The sequence below is a fragment of the Streptopelia decaocto genome (genome assembly GCF_964273445.1).
Source record: "Streptopelia decaocto genome assembly, chromosome: 6".
Classification (NCBI taxonomy): Eukaryota; Metazoa; Chordata; class Aves; order Columbiformes; family Columbidae; genus Streptopelia; species Streptopelia decaocto.
In genome coordinates, this window is record NC_138660.1 from 26,420,652 (window position 1) to 26,437,686 (window position 17,035).

Genomic DNA, 17,035 nt, shown 5'->3' on the forward strand with positions numbered 1-17,035 from the left:
TCGTGTGCTTAAACCCTAAGATCCCTCGGTAGTTTACGAAGTGTGAGATCCTACCGTCGAGCTTTTTGCTTTTGTGCAAGACCTTGCAGAAGGGATCCGGTGTGCGATGTCAGATGTGATCTGGTGTGACAAAAGCATCCTGAATCATCCGAGCACCAAAAAAACCCCAACAAACCATGAAAAAAAAGCCCAGGAAGGTGATCAGGAAGTGGCAGAGGCTGAAGAGCTTTAACCACTGCAGTACTCACGGTGCCGCACAAAAAGCACTTTGGTCAACATCCATTTCCTTACTGCTGGGTTTGTCCAGCACTTTATACTTATTCAGTCGCACACTGAAGCTGGCAGAGCGTGCTCTGTTAAATTACTAATTAAAAGTGACTGGATATGGCTTAATTCTCCTAAGCAGAGCGTGCTAAGGATAAAAAAGAACTTAATAACCTTGATTTATTACAATAACTCACTTGCAGGCTTCCAGTCTCCTATCACCAAAGTCTTTCATGCAGCTGAAGCTGCAACTGGTGGTTTGTTACCTGTCATCGGGTACCAGGAGGTTTTGCAGATAGAGAACAGCCCATAACCCGCTTGCTCACAGATTTAACACATCGGTATCTACGGAGAGCCCAGGGTGAGGTCAGACATGCAGCACACGCTCACTTATTTAGGTTGAAAACAGGTCTGTGCTTCCCATTATCCATCAGGTTTTGTCCGGCCCTGATTTTTAACTGCATTAAACAAAGACATCAGGGCCGAATGGGGCTGGTGTGTCTTACCGCAGGGACGTAACCCAGCCCGAATCTTTGCAAACAATGGTATTTTGCAGCTGGAGCACACACAGGGGGGTGAACCAGCTGCTTTCACATCTGGCTTTGGAGCATCTGAAGATGCTGAGGCCACGCTGTGCAAACGGGAGCAGGTTCACGACCTGAAATTGGAAGTTCAAGAAAGGATTTAAGCAAAAATCACTTTGCAAAACATACAGTAAAACATCCTGAGCGGCAGAACACTGGGGATAAATAAAGGTGACGTGTGCCGGGGTGGTCGCTCATTTACGAGGCTCCTGCTGCGGCTGGAGAAAATCCCCAAAAGTTTTGGTTGTAGAACCTGAGAGCTCTCAAGAAGATCCGACACTACGCAGAAGAGAAGAACAGGCAGGTTATACCTCCCTACATTTACCGTGCAAACGTTGCATGTAGGTAAATCAACAGCTCTTGACGTAGCTAGAAAAATATGGATTAAAAAGACAAAATAAATCAAACATGAAGCAACTCCAGGTAGCTCACAACATGTCTGCAAGTGCAGGGAAAACCAACACCCGGCTAAAATTGCCAAAGAATAAACAACACTTGCAATATACAATGGGTTGTATACAATGCCCAAGAAGATGAAAAGCAAGTCTGGGAAAAAGCAGATTGATGAGTGACCGACTATGGGGACAACGGTGACGTTTGGTTCGAGCCTCTCAAATCCCTTCCTGTCTTTTAAGGCGATTTCAGCATCTCAGCTCAGTTCACGGTCACCGCAAATGATTTTGCTCAGCCTTATTTCTAGATCAAGGATTCAAAGCAAGAAGTATATTTTGAAGAACTCCATGTCCATTGTCCGTGTCCCTACAATGTTTTGGTGAGGTTTGTTGGTTTGGTTTGATTTTTTTAAGAGGCTAACGGAGAACATTCCACATTAAACATTTATTGGGAAATTCCATGTCCGGGCTCTCATGTCTCTATTAACTTTGCCCTCTTGTGGGGAGGTGTGAGAATTCATTCAGCTGTATGAAAAATCCGCTTAACACACAAATTAACAGGTTGAGCATCACAGCAAGAAGAGCTTTCTGTGTTCATTTACCGTTTAATCAGTTTTCCTTTTGACCAAATTATATCTCAGTGCAAGGTGGACCATTATCACTTATAGAAATCCAACACGTTGCACTCCTAACTATTCAAAAACCTGTTTTTTAAATGGAGAATTTATCCTAGAGCAGGTGGCAATGATACAAGTCTCTGGCTAAAGATTCCACCAAATTATCTGTATTATGCAATAGTAAGAGCAGCACTTATAGCAGCACATATAGCACTTATAGCTGTGTCCAGAGCTGTTTATAACATGTAAAGATGTAGCTAGAACTGAAAAATCAGTGTTGAAACGCACAGGTTCGGGAATCACTCAGGGCTCGTTACATCTCAAATACTCAGAGAAACTCAGTTTTGTGTCATCAAATTAATATCAGGCCGAGCGTTATTTGAATTCGTCGTCATCCCAGTGAAAATGGAAAAGGGAAAAAATAGAGGCGGCCATCTGGAAAATACATCCTGCGTGTTAAAGAAATTTAGAATAAATGTAGATTGTCAGGAAAAGCCAAGGCAGGGAAGGTTCCAGCCGCAAGATCGGGACCATCTGCTCCCGGCTGGTTTTGGCACCTGAAATGCAGCCACAAAACCAAATGGCGTTTGCGAGTGGGAGGCACAGGCAGAGTCCCAAAACTTCACGCTCACCACTGCACTTTAAATGGGGAAAGAATCCCCAATTTCAAGCAAATATCCCTCTACTCAGGTGAGCTTCTCGTGCCGTTTCCATTTGCGGCCAGATCAGCTCCCAACGGGTCGCATGGTGCTTCAAACCACACAGAGTTCTGAGTTTTATTCAAGCAATAGACAAAATGCTCATTCAGCGAAAAATAATGGATATCCTGCAGGATTCTGAAGGCAAGATCGGGGGATCGGACTGATTGCTGTTACGGGAGCTCCAAACAGTTGATGTTCCAACTGGCCAAAACAATTAAATCACTAGTCGGGGTGGGGAAAATAATTCAAATAGCTGTTTGGGCAACGCGGGCTAGAAAAAGCGATTGGACATTTGTGGCGAGGAGACATCGAACCTCTTTGCTGCAGGAGCTCCGAGTTGTCAGTTGGCCTGAAGTTCATCGCTTCAAGGTGAATTTTTGATGCAGAGAGTTTGGAAAGTGCGTCCGAGTTCACAACCACAACACAGTCTCCTACGTCTTCCTAAAATCACCTATTTTTTCCTAAAGTATTGAGAGAGAAATATTGAAAGATCTCTTTTTAAGCAATCACGCAGCAAATCACAGCCCCGAAACTTCTCAGCGCACCAAACGGCAACTCCATTTTTCCCATCCCCGTACTGTGGATATCGTGATAATCCACACTGATACCTCCTCCTGAATTACAGCAGAGTTTATTTTAATACTTTGTACAGCCAGCATTGGTCTCCAGGAATAAGTTACAATCTTACAGAAGTGAGTCCCCCCCAAACCCACCCTTAAGGAATGTTCAACTTCCAGCATTTCTCATTTTTGAGGGATGTTATTTATAGGGTAAATAGGGTAAATAACATCTGAAGGATGGAAATCAACTTTAATCTGTGAATAAAACTCCTCAGAAGTTCTCAGGGTTTACTCGCATCTAATTGGATTCACAAACAAGCGCAGAGGTCGTGTCTTTCAGGACTGCGCTGAGGATACATTCATCTCGGGGACAATTTTCTGGAATTGGACAGGGTTTTGTTTCATTTTTTTCCCACTTCACACCCCATGGTTCTGCTATGCAGATACATCCTTTACAGCCCAGTACAATCAAAGCCTCTAACAGATTTTTCCCACAAGGTACTTGTATGCCCACCCCACTTCATTTATTCGGTTGTTCTCAGCACCATTTGAAACATCTTCATTTCTCACCGCGTGTTTCGTTCCTTTACTGCAGCCGAGAGGAACGCACCTCGATATTGCGATCAACAACACGCAGAACAAATATATACTTCTAAATCCTTTTAAACGGTAATGACGTACATGTTCCGTTCCGGCGCAGAAAGTGGTTATCTAAGAGGTATAAGGACTGGGAGCCCCCTTGAGTAAAGGGAGGAGAAAGGAGCGAGAGTCGAGGCGGAATTCCTCTCTTCCCTGCTCAGTGCCCAATATTAAGCGATTCACATTCTCTAGCGCAAATAAAGCAAAAAAGAGGTTGTCTAAACATTGCTTTCTCCCTGTCTGAAGAGTGAACACAACCCTGAAACAGCCGGGACAGCTCTGGGAAACACCAACCGGCAAGAAAGAGCTGCAGGGCTCACAGAGTTTAATGCGCTGTTATTCATAAAAGGAACAGACTTTCCCTACAGACTTTCCAACCTCTGATGAAAGCGGTTTCACCAAAAAGTTCCTCCTCATCCTCACAGCCGCCCCGGAGGGGTTTGTACGGGGTTTAGAGAACATTGGTGCAAGTTAAAAACCCCAGAATCGCTGTCAGAGGGTTGAGGAGAGTTTTACTCGCCCTGACTGAACAGGTGCAGGTGAATACTTGGGTACCGGGGATTTTGTTTAATTACAGAAAGGTTCAGCCAAGTCTTAAAGCCTTACAAAGCCATTTAAGCCGAAATCAAGGTCCTGATTAAGAAACTAAATGCTCCTTCCTCATTATTATGAAACATTTCGCAACAGTGATTAGAAAGCGTAAGAATGCTTTTAAGACTTGGTATTTTTTATGACAAAAGGAAGACAAGCTCGCTGTGCTGCGCCTTCCTTTCCTAAAGGGGCCAGCAAACGTTGGCAAAAGGGAAAACATATTGCTGCAGAGAACAAAACTGTTGCTAAAGCCATGGAAACTTTCACAGAAAAGGACCCAACGTAGCACCGTACTCCACAAGAGCCTCCCAAAATGCTTTACGACACAACAGAATTACACTTACAGGAACATCATATACCTCTCCAAGGTATATTGTCGGATGGGGCTTTTTTCCCTTTAAGAAATTATGACCCAGTTAGAATAAAGCAAACCCTTTCTCTTAAGTGTTCTGCTCAACGTGTTCTATATATACAACCCTTGAAATATACTGAAAAATAGCTGCACGCGTTTCGTATCGTTAGACTAGAGAAGGGCAGTCCAGACAGACCATGCTTCTCGGGATGTTAAAAAGATAATTATTATAATAAAACCCAACCGGACTCGCTCTCCTCCAGCACTCACGCAGGCCCGAAGAAGGGAAGGGAAGGAACAAGCAGTTTTAAAACTGGAGTCTTTCACAAAACACGCCACTTACAAATCGCAGGTTAATTTTCCTCAAGCAGTCTTGTATCAAATCCTTTCTTAAATATTTGAGGTCAGCTTCCCACTCAACCAACGGCGACCCTGAGGATTTTCCTGGCCTGGTAGGAAGAGGAAACGTAACGCGATTCCTGAAGTACGGCTGGTCCTCCGCTCCCAAACTCCACGCGATTCCCTTGATGGTTCTTGTAGACGCACCCACATTTTGTTGTTTTTCCTCGAGTCCGCGTTTTTCCCTCTACCCAACATGCAGATTTCTCCTCCCGATCATCCCCATCTCGATGTCCCAAGGAAACAATCCATGTCATCCATCCAGAGGTTTCCCCAGGTAGACCAAAGTCACTTCTGTGTTGCCGTACACAGCAGACACTGCCGGGTACAGGCAAACTTTTGGCAGTCCTCTGAAGGCAACTCCCAAGAACTCATAGCCCCGCTCAAACGCTAACGTTTTGTCTTCCATGTCCAGGATAACTCGAATCCTTTCGCCTATCTGGAAACAGAGACAGCAGGAGGGAAATAATAATAAAAAAATACATAGAAATAGTCAGCGCGTTCAAATGGAGATGCAAAAATAAAGCATAGCCCATGTATAACGCCGCAGGTGATTTTAAAGCAAGGCTTTCCCATTTCTCGGTACTTCTATGCCAGGAATTTCTCAATTTCACCCAAATGTACCAGGATCCCGAGTACCTCTGCTGCTTGTTTCTAGTGTATCTAACCACCGACACGATAACGAACGGAACCCTTCTCATTCGAACCTCGCGGTGCGAGAACACCGAGAGCAAGCAGATTACATCCAATGCTGCGGAGTTTTAACTTTGTAATGGCCTGCAAGTTACCCACACTCTGTATTTAGATGTTGCCGTCGCTGAGCAGTAATTGTTCTGAGAAGAGCAATTTTAAAGACAATTGACCTGTTTTAGAAAGGTAAGGGCCACATATAAAATAAACCGGAATAGGCTACTGATTATGCAGGTGCTGTGGCTGACAGAGGGATTCCCCCACCGAGGCAGAAGGAAATTCCAATGCAAAATAAGCCTGAAAAATCATCATACATATGCATACATACACAAGCGAAACCAACGCTAAACACAGCAAGCGACTCGGATCCGAGCGCACACGGTGCTCCCTGCGCTCATCTAGTACACGATATTTTAGACATAAATACAAGCCCCAGACGCCAGCAGCAAGCACAGCAGGATACCCACAAACTCCACAGCCAGCCCCACACTGGGGATTTCTTCCAGCCAACTCGTTTTTCTTCTCACTAACACAATTTTCCTTTAAATTTTGTTTTCTATGCGCAGGTCGCTGTACACATCTTGATAAATACAAGATATATCACTCATTTGAGCTCTCGCCAGTTTTTACAGAGAAAGCAGTGATTGCATTCACACACACAACCTGCGACTCCAGGCTTCAAATCCTTTCCTCACCCTGTTGCTGCAGAAAGGCCTGGACAGGGACAGCAGAAAATGACCAAAGGGTTGAGTCTAGAAAGCGCTAGCCCAATTTGCACATTAGGGAACATGCAAATGGAAAGAGACCTGAATCTCTTTTAACTACGGTAATTTAAGGTATTATTTGCAAAAACAATAGGTATAGTCTTCAGATAGAATTAAATGCTTGGCGGTGAACTTTTACATGAAATTTAGGAATATCACAGTTACAAGTTACTACACAGATACAAGTTACTACACAGATCTTCACCTACCACTGAAACATAAGCCAATGCTTGTACAAAGCCACGGCGTTATGAGACGGACATTATAACGCTTAAGTTGTAATGCAAGGAAATCCAGCAGCCAAAATGTAGTTGTGCGAGCAACCAGAAGAACAAAGATAAAACATTTCTATAGGAAAAATAAAAGGGTGGGATGGCACTTGCTCTTTAATAAGCTGAAATTATCTGAACATCACATCCTGGCATCCCAGCCAAGGGACGTCAGCGACGGGAATGCAGCCAGCGAGCAAACAAGCAGCGCTCAGCACTGCTGCAGGTTTCTGCAAGAAGACCCTTAGCTAAGCACCAACCTCAGCTCGTGCCGCCATACAGCAAAGGGGTCAAACCCCACAGATGCTCACCTTGCTGTGGGGAAAGTCCTTACTTCAGAAGGCTACAACAGCTTTTTCAGCTTCTATTTCAAAAGGCAACACGATGTCTAAACAGACACCCGTGTTACACCCTCTGCACTCAGTATTTGAAGTAAAAGCGGGGAAACAACTGAGGGTCAGAAACGACAGTGAACGCCACACACAGGTGTAGCCTGAGGTGAATGAGGGGGAAAGGCGTCTGTAGAAACTAAGAAGTGAAGAAAGTAAAGCATGAAAGGGATAAATCTCTTGCATTATTTTTTCTAAGGCAGATAATTTAATGTTACTTGTGTTACTTTGGTTTTTTTTCCCTAGGTTCCTAATCTCTCTAGTGCTCTGGAGCTGTAGTTGCAGCAGGCAGAGAGCCTTTTAAACCAAGCAATTATGATTCTCTTGGGTATTGACGGCCTGCTAAATCACTTGGAATTGCAAATTGTGTCTACCCAAAAGCAAATACCAAGTCAGAAAGTGAAAATAGTTAAGTTCTTTGAACTAATTCGTTATTTTATCAACTGGTTTATCTCTCTCAGCACAAGACAAAAACCACGACAGTCTTACTAGGATCAAGGATATTCAAAAAGACCGGTTGAAATTGCTCTGATTCCTCTATAGGCATAAGAAAGATCAAAGTGTCAATGTTCTTTTTAAAATGTAAGTTTTTGCTAAGTACTCAGCTAGTATGCATATTTTCCTTCAAACAGACTTATTTAGAACATGGATGCAAATCTATACAAGGTGGAATCACTTGCCTTCTGCAGGGAAGGTAAAGAGACCCACTGGAGGGGGCATTCACAGAATCCCACAATGCCGGGAAATAGAAGGGACCTGGAAAGCTCATCCAGTGCAATCCCCCCATGGAGCAGGAACACCCAGATGAGGTTACACAGGAAGGTGTCCAGGCGGGTTGGAATGTCTGCAGAGAAGGAGACTCCACAACCTCCCTGGGCAGCCTGGGCCAGGATCTGCCACCCTCACCGGGAAGAGGTTTCTTCTCATCTTTAAGTGGAACCTCCTGTGTTCCAGTTTGCACCTACTGCCCCTTGTCCTGTCACTGGTTGTCACCGAGCAGAGCCTGGCTCCATCCTCCTGACACTCCCCCTTTCCATATTGATCCCCAGGAATGAGTCCCCCCTCAGTCTCCTCTTGTCCAGCTCCAGAGCCCCAGCTCCCTCAGCCTTTCCTCACACGGGAGATGCTCCGATGCTCCACTCCCTTCAGCATCTTGGTGGCTGCGCTGGACTCTCTCCAGCAGTTCTCTGTCCTTCCTGAACCGAGGGGCCAATTCAGCAGACACCAGGATACACGAGAAAGTCAGACGCAGCAGAGCTCCCAGCCCACGCCAAGCCCCACTCACCTGGTATTTGGGCGCATTATTGCACTGCGGGAAACTGCCGTTCACCTCCCCGTTATGCAGCAAGTTATTGTCCACCAGGTTCCAGCCCCAACTCTGGTCGTCACTCCCCAGCAGGGCCACGTAGCCCTGGCACTGCATGGCCGCTCGCTTCGTGGCGATGCCGATGACGGCCACGGTGCCCAGCGGGCCCTCCCACCACACCTCCCAGGCGTGGCGGCCCTCGCTGAACCCGATCTTGGTCCGGGCCCCATCCGTGCTCTGGGCGATGGGGTTGCGGTGCAGTGTGAAGCCGTTCTTCTTGATGTAGACGTTCCGCGAGCAGTCGTTGGTGCTGAAGGCGTGGTGGAAGGCACGGACCTGGGGGAGGAGGAGAAGGAGGTGTAGGAAACCATTGCCCCACCAATAGAATAGACCCAGGCAGGATCTCTCAGCAAAGCATATTATTGATTTTGCAAGACCAGGTGTTCTACCTAAAGGCAAGCACACATAATAGGGCAAAAAGCCCCTGCTTATATCCCCCCCCAAAATTCCCTCTCCTGTTCCCCATTGGTTGGTGCTTCAGGGTTTACAAACTACCCGACACCTGCCTCAGTTTACCTGTCTCATTCATCTAATTCTAACAACCCCCTTCCCCTTATCGATCTGTTTAGAATATGGATTCCTGGCTTTTTGGCTCATCTTCCCCCAGATGGACTTTTTAAACACAGGTACCAGTACGTATTCCGGGATTAGTTGGAATAGACTTCGGACTTCGTTTTACATTAAAGATTCATAGTCTGATGTCTCTCAGTCCTTCCCCCCCCAGGCTGGGGTCAGGCACCAGGTTTGTAAAAAACAACATTCCTTCCTTAAACGTTCCTTACAGAGGGTGGGGGGAGGTTAAATCCTGTCATGGTTTCCATGGCCCCCACTTGGTTTGTAACGGCAGGTGGGCGGAGGGGCTGGGGGGCGTCCCCGAGCGGCTGGGGGGTTGCTGAGAGATTGAGGAGGGGTGTCCCCCAGGGGCTGGGGGGGTGCTGAGAGATTGGTGGGGTGTCCCTGACGGGCTGGGGGGGTGCTGAGAGATTGGTGGGGTGTCCCCCAGGGGCTGGGGGGGTGCTGAGAGATTGGTGGGGTGTCCCCCAGGGGCTAGGGGGGTGCTGAGAGATTGGTGGGGTGTCCCCCAGGGGCTGGGGGGGTGCTGAGAGATTGGTGGGGTGTCCCCCAGGGGCTGGGGGGGTGCTGAGAGATTGGTGGGGTGTCCCTGACGGGCTGGGGGGGTGATGAGAGATCAGGGAGGGGAGTCCCCAGGGGGCTGGGGGGTGGTGTCCCTAAGGGGCTGGGGGGTATGCTGAGAGATTGGGGGCGTTCCTGAAGGGCTAGGGAGGGTGTCCCCGTGGGGCTGGGGAGTCCCTGAGAGGCTATTGGAGTGTCCCCTAGGATTTCTGGGGGTGTCCCCGAAGGGGCTGGGTGGGTTGCTGAGAGATTGGGGGGGCTGTCCCCGACGGGCTGGGGGGGTGCTGAGGGACTGGGGGGGGTGTCCCCGACGGGCTGGGCGGGGGGGGCCCTGAAGGGCTGGGGGGTGTCCCCGAGGAGGTGCGCGGGGGTCCGGGCTCACCTTGCCCTTGTATGTGGGCACGTTGCAGAGGATGTCTGTGCGCAGGGCCTCCTCCGCCAGGCAGCGGGCGGCCAGGCTGCGCCACACCTCGCTGTTCTCGTCGCCGTGCAGGACGTGGTGCCACAGCTTACACACCAGCGCGCAGCTCCGCAGCTCCCGCAGCTCCAGGTACGAGAACACCAGCTCCAGCACCCGCCCCGGCAACCGCCAGCCCGGCCCTCCCGCCGCCGCCGCCCCCCCGCTGCCGGGGCCCGCAGCCATCGCCTCCCTCCCGCTCACCGAGCCGCTCCGCGGGCGGCGGGGCCGGGACCGCACAGCCCGTCGCTGGCCTGGCCGGTGCGGCGGGCCCCGGGCCGAGCGCGCTCCCCTGCCCGCCCGCCCAAGGGCCCTCACGGCGCCGCCATCACCGCCGCGGGGACCCGGCCCGCCCGGCGCGCATGCGCGGGAGCGCCCGGCGGAGCGGAGCCGAGCGGAGCTGAGGTGAGGCGAGGCGAGGCGGCGCGGAGGGGCGGGAGCGGCCTCACCCCCCCTTGTCCCCCTTCCGTCCCCTCCCGCCGGTGCCCGGTGCCGGGGGACATCGCGGGGCTCCCCTGAGGAGCCGGCGGGGGCGGCTGGTTGCCCCGCGGCCGGGCCTGGCGGGGCGGGAGCGGCCGGGGAGAAGTTCCCTCAGAGCTGCGGGTGAGGCGGCCGGAGCCTTCTGTCGTTATTTAATCCGCAAGGCTAAAATTTTCCTGGTTTGAATGAGTTCTAGCTGCTCTTTAGGCTCGGCTCAACGGAAATCATGTGCGAAACATAACACGGTATATTTATATATACATATAAATAAACCTTTAGTAGCCCAGTAATGCCATAAAACCCGTGACAGCCGTGGCTCCGTCCCACAAACCCACGTTGTTGTCTGTGCCCCTGCCCCGTGTGAGCTCCATTCCCCTCACAACCTGCTCGTCTCTACAAGACTTACGTTTTTCTGTTGCTCTTTTTTCCCCCCTCACTTAATTTTTTGGGGATTTGGGCCCCTAAACAGTCTGGGCTGCTGTGGGCAGTCACATAGTAAAGCTCGATGGATGCGCTTTGAGGCCAAATTAAATGTGTTGCAAGCCTGGTTTAAGCTGGTAATGCTTATTTAAAAAGTTAAACTGTTTATCTGTTTATGCTTTCGTGTTTACCAGCCACAAGAAAATTACCTTCACTTTGGGAACACAAAGTCCACTTGCACAACAGTTTAAAATTTATTGACACAAATGTATGCTTTTAAACTGTGGTTAAGGCAATTGCTTTCAGCGTTCGTCAGTTTATCCACTCCCACCAGCACAAGTTTCTCGCTCCAGGTTTTGCGAGGCTGCTTTACAAGCTGATTTAGGTACGGACAGTGAAGGGATGCTGCCAAATTAACGTATGCTGTGATTAAGTTACAAAAGACATACCCATCATTAACCAATCAGCATGGTCAGTGCTTTCTGACCACCTGCAAAACGGGATATTTTTCAAGTTTTAGATCCTCTGCATGACAAGAGGGAGACAGAAGATTAAGTCACACATTGTTTAGAAGCAGAGTGGTTAATTTATATTTAACTAATAATAGATGTATTGTAAGTAAGAAACTAAAGAATTAGAACTAAGGTCATCAATTATTTCTTAGTATAGATGTATAGTATGTCAAAATTTTCAAAAATTGTAACGCATACGTAATAATTATGTGAATATAAGCAACGCGAGAGCATCCAGTCTTTGGAGCACTCATGGAGGATGATCCCCAGTGTTCCCCAGCGCTGATAAAATAAAGAATGCCACTTAACAGTAGAAATGACTCTGCTGTTAAGTTTATGTCTCCGTTTCAACAAGCCAGCGCCTGGGCAGCTGGCTGACAGACAGACGGATGCGTGTGCTCTCACCCAGACTGCAACAATGCGACTGACTTCCCTGCAGACAGGCTTTACCAGTTTGACGTCTTCCCCTCGCTCCTTTCCAGTACATCCCATTTTGTGCCGTGTCCTCGTGCGCTGAGGAATCAGCTCGTACCTTGGCAGCCCCATCAGAGCAGTGGATCCACTCCAAATACCACACAGGTACATGTGGCAGCACCGCTGCCCTTCCACGCTGTTCTGGCTGATGTTGATGCTCTCTGCGCCAAAGCTCCATTTGGGTCCTGACCTGCAGAAATGCCTGGTTTAATTGGACACTAGAGTTTCAAGAAGTTTGTATTACAGTCAGCAGGGTGATCTTGTTGTTTCTACTGCTTCTGGAATATTGTGTCCAGTTGTGGCCCCTCAGTTCCAGCAGGACAGGGAACTGCTGGAGAGAGTCCAGCGCAGCCACCAAGATGCTGAAGGGAGTGAAGCATCTCCCGTGTGAGGAAAGGCTGAGGGAGCTGGGGCTCTGGAGCTGGACAAGAGGAGACTGAGGGGGGACTCATTCATGGGGATCAATATGGAAAGGGGGAGTGTCAGGAGGATGGGGCCAGGCTCTTCTCGGTGACAACCAGTGACAGGACAAGGGGCAATGGGTGCAAACTGGAACACAGGAGGTTCCACTTGAATGTGAGAAGAAACTTGTTCCTGGTGAGGGTGGCAGAGCCTGGCCCAGGCTGCCCAGGGAGGTTGTGGAGTCTCCTTCTCTGCAGACATTCCAACCCGCCTGGACACCTTCCTGTGTAACCTCATCTGGGTGTTCCTGCTCCATGGGGGGATTGCACTGGATGAGCTTTCCAGGTCCCTTCCAACCCCTCACATTCTGGGATTCTGTGATAAGCTTTTTGCCATAATGAGACCAACACCAGCTCAATTCAGTTTTTCTTTTTTTGTTTCAGAGGTGTCTCTGAGCCATGGCAGCCAAATGGACTGGTGGACATTCCTCCTCTATATTGTGCTTGAATGTAAACACAGAAGGGCTGGTGGCTTCGGGTGCAGAGAGAGGCGAGCTCACGCTGTGGGACAGCACAGGCTCTCCAGCGGGACAGCTCCAGCTCCCGGAGGCAGACGATGTGACATCTGTGGTGTTCTCTCCCCGCTGTCCCACCAAGCTGTACACTGCCCATGGAGAAACTATCAGTTTGCTGGATGTCCGGTCCCTCAAGGAGCCCACTGAACGCTTCCATGTGAACGAGGAGGAGATCAACTGCCTCTCCGTGAATGAGACCGACAGCTTCTTGGCTGCAGCTGATGACTCGGGGGCCATAAAACTTATAGATTTGGAAAAAAAGAAAGTCAGCCGGTCCTTGAGACACTCAAACATCTGCTCCTGTGTTGTCTTTCGGCCTCAGCGGCCTCAAAGCCTTGTTTCCTGTGGCCTGGACATGCAGGTGATTTGCATACGAGTAGATGGTTGTTAGGGAAGCGAAATGGTAACTCCCCATCTGTCTCAGCCGCCGCAAAGCTTCTTAACTCTTCTAAAGTAGCTTTGGCAGGGAAGCTAACGGTGTCGAGGCTGTTTGTGCCATTTTCTGCTCAGCGGTTCCTCTCCTGGTTTTTATCTTCTTTAATACTCATGGTCTAAAAGTGGGCGGGGTGAAGGGAAATCAGAATGTGGTGCAGAACATACTCATGCCAGATGAGCTCCTTGTTGGTCACAAAACCAGGACGTGTCCCTAGTGTTCACTTATGGCTGCAGACAGATAGTTAGGAAAATGCAAAATGCTTGAAGCAGACAGGGTCCTAGCAAGAATACTACACGTAGATAAACATCTTTCCAAGTGGTGTGTTTCACTGTAAGGACAAGTTATTTTTATGATTTTTCCTTTCATCTGATTAACCTCTTGGAAGCATTAAGTGTACCTTGCCTTTTATGCTTCTCTGCCCTCATCAAGAGGAAATTTTGTCCTTTGCACGCCACTTATGGAAGCGCTCTGAGAAAAACCGTGTGAGGAGCTAATGGGAGTCTTGAGTTACGTTGCCAGGTTGGCCACCCAGAACAGACGGTTTTCAGTAATTTCTTTCCAGTGGTTGAGATCTGACCACACTCCTGGTCTAGCTGGAGGTTAAAACTATCACTTCTACAAAGGCTTCTGTGGTTCTAGCAGTGTCAGGGTGAAGTTTGCTTTGACAGTGTTGAACAGTTTCACTCTGTGTTCTTAAAACCAAGTGCGTCCAACACCTACTAGAACAAATCCAGGCTGATATTTAGTATAAGTGGTGTTTTTCCATATCAAAGTTGATATTTAGGTGAAAGTCATTATCCCCAAACAGTAGGAATCTGTTAGTGTGTTTTTGTACGATAAAAAGAGCCTTTTTCCACGTCGAGGCTGGTTTTAAGATACACCATTTCACAAAGAGAAGCTGTGCTGCAATCCTCTGAAATGCTGTGCTGCAACATGTCTTTGCACAAGTAACACGCTCTACAAGCATCAAAACGTGTTCTGGACTCACATGTCAAACCCTCGGTGAAGCTGTGGCTGAGAAGAGCTGAAATTTAGGCTGCTGGAGTTTCTTCAGAAGTTCCATGGAAGAGGGGAAAATGCCACGAGGACAGAAAATACTTAGCGTGCAGAAAACTTGTCAGCACTTGATGAATTCATAAAGCTGTTGCAGTGCTGTGATGAAAATCCAAGAATTTGCCTTAAGCATTAGGATGCAGCCTCTCTGATTTACTCTGCACAGTCCTTGTGGAAAGTTTTCCCCTTCGTCGGCAGCAAAGTAGTTCTAATAAAACAGCAACAGCAGTCACTAAAACAGATGTGAGAGGGAACAACATATTTTAGATGTCTTAGTGTGATTTGGATTCCAGAAACACAGAGCCAGTGTGACAATTCTTTTGTGGCCTGAATTTAAGACTCCTGTAATTTCTACTGGGGATGACTAGTGGAGGAATATTTTAATTATATTTTTAATTAATATTATTTTTATTAATAATGGTACTGCATTAGACTGACTTGCGCTTTCATATCTGTTGGCCTTGAAAATGTTCCTCATCAATTCAGATCCTACAAAAGTACGGATAGAATTATCTTTAACTGACACGGTATAAATCTATAGTACCGGAATTGCTATATGAGGTTCCATTTGAAGGCACAGTTCTTGCTGCATGAGGGGCTTGGAGGAGGGGCAGTGTTTGAAAAGCAAGTTTAAAAGCACAATCTCCCCCATCTTGTCAGAAAAAGCACACCCTGCCTCAACATAGGGATAGCACCAACTCATTTGTTTTAAAAAAAAAATAAATACATCTATTTCCATTTAAAAATGAGGGCCTGAACCACTGTTTGTCATTTGCTGTTCCATTTTTCAAACATGCTCATGGAAGTGATTATTTTAAGATAAGTACGTCACAGAGACAGAAGTAAAATTCAGAATGATAATGATCTCCATTTAGTGCTCCATTTAGTGTTTCTGTGTCTCTGTTAAATAATTGATGATTACTACTGCTGAGATGAATGCAAAAGGATTTAGAATGGCTTTTTCATCCATTTTGCGGTCTGAAGGTCTGAGTCACTGACTGCGCTGAGCGGGGCGGTGTGAGGGTTGGGAGAGCTGAGAGATTTGCCGTGTTATTGGGTGAAGTTCCCCCGCTCCTCACAACACATCTTGATTCTCTCGCACTCATGTGTCGCCTTTGTTCTGCTAGAGCAAGAAGCGCACTTGGGTTTTGGCTTGTTTTTTACTCTTAGTAAAGGGTGGGATTTACGTAAAGTGGACAAATTATCGATTCATGCTCTTTTTCTCAAGGTTATGCTGTGGAACCTGCAGAAAGCTCGCCCCTTGTGGACCACAAACCTGCAGGAGTGTGAAACGGAGGAAGACGGTCCGCAGCCAGCCGGCCAGTTCTTTAACCCACCGCTGGCACATTCCCTCTCTGTCGCATCATGTGGCAACATCTTCGGCTGCGGAGCTCAAGACGGTAAAGTCAGAATATTCAGAGTCACTGGGGTGAAGTTTGACCGCGAGCTGGAGTTTCAAGGTCACAGCTTGGGCGTATCGCAGGTCCTCTTTCTGCCAGGAGCCTACTGGTTGTTGACTGGAGGAAATGACGGGAAGGTCTTGCTCTGGGATGTCAGCAGTGATGTTGGGAAGCAGCAGAAGAGTCCAGCAAAATCTCTGCAGAGAAGGAAAGCCCAAGCACCTGCTGCTGCCAGAAAAGATGGGAAGCTCAACAAAGTGGCTTCAAATGACCAGGCTGGAGTTTTACCCAAGCTAAGCATCGAGCACGGGGAGAAGGTGAACTGGATCTCCTGCGCGGAGATCAAAGGCTCCAAGAGAGTCTTAGTCGCTGATCAGAGTAGTTCTATATCTGTGTATCCATTGCCAGAACCTTAGACACTGAGATGTTTATAGGAATTTTGGGGGAAAAACCACTTCTCGGAGCATTTGAAATGAGGCCAGTCCCACCCGAAACCTGCTGCATCCTTGGGAAGGGATTTGCTCTGAACTCACACGAGTCCTCACTGTGTAACTGGCCTCACGCTCTGTTTTTCAGCGGCTGTTGGTGTTTGCTGCAGCTATTCCTCGCAGGGTTGGCAGTTTGCTTCTTGAATTTAAGTGAAACGGGTTTCAATATATTTAGGGGTAATATTAGTTCATGACTAAGCTGACGTAGTTAAGGTTGGGGGAAGAAATTCACGCTAACGGGGACACCCACGATGCTAAATGAGGATGCCGAGCTCCTTGCATTTTGAACTATTGCAGTGCTTTGCCATTACTCTCCCTGTCAAATTGTGGCACAGTTCATGTAAACTGGCCATAGCGTAATTATATTTTTCGTTCTTTTGTCAGCAGCTGCATATAAGACTAGAGAAGTATCAACTAATGAGTAATCAAATTAGTTTAACTGTCATTTTCACACTGCAGTAAATGAAGGAGCAGGAGAAAATGTTAACATCTGTTTAACAGCTCAACTTTTATGCAGTTAGCTGTTTAATCCAGGGGAAAATAACTACTACACTTGTCAATAAATGCTTTTTCTCTCACTGCTCCCTTGAGCTTATACTCTAATATTGCCCGACTTACACAAAATTGT

The 17,035-nt window shown here is 47.9% G+C and overlaps 2 protein-coding genes across 3 annotated transcripts; one reads left to right on the top strand and one right to left on the bottom strand.

Annotated features, from left to right (window-relative positions):
* Nucleotides 1-996: 996 nt before the first annotated feature.
* Nucleotides 997-10,510, bottom strand: FBXO45 (F-box protein 45). The gene is made up of 3 exons (XM_082055782.1): nt 10,094-10,510; nt 8,497-8,853; nt 997-5,538 (listed from the first exon to the last, which is right to left on the bottom strand). Exons 1-3 carry the CDS (start codon nt 10,352-10,354, stop codon nt 5,353-5,355), a joined length of 804 nt encoding a protein of 267 aa, XP_081911908.1. The 5' UTR covers nt 10,355-10,510; the 3' UTR covers nt 997-5,352.
* A 10-nt stretch (nt 10,511-10,520) lies between these two features.
* Nucleotides 10,521-16,989, top strand: WDR53 (WD repeat domain 53). Of its 2 annotated transcripts, none has more exons than XM_082055780.1 (4): nt 10,521-10,573; nt 12,063-12,159; nt 12,900-13,391; nt 15,748-16,989. In XM_082055780.1, the coding sequence occupies exons 3-4, from the start codon at nt 12,915-12,917 to the stop codon at nt 16,333-16,335; spliced, it is 1,065 nt and encodes a 354-aa protein (XP_081911906.1). In that variant the 5' UTR covers nt 10,521-10,573; nt 12,063-12,159; nt 12,900-12,914; the 3' UTR covers nt 16,336-16,989. The 2 variants fall into 2 exon arrangements, with proteins under 2 accessions (XP_081911906.1, XP_081911907.1); XM_082055781.1 differs by lacking the exon at nt 10,521-10,573 and adding an exon at nt 10,787-10,893.
* The last annotated feature ends 46 nt before the right edge of the window (nt 16,990-17,035 follow it).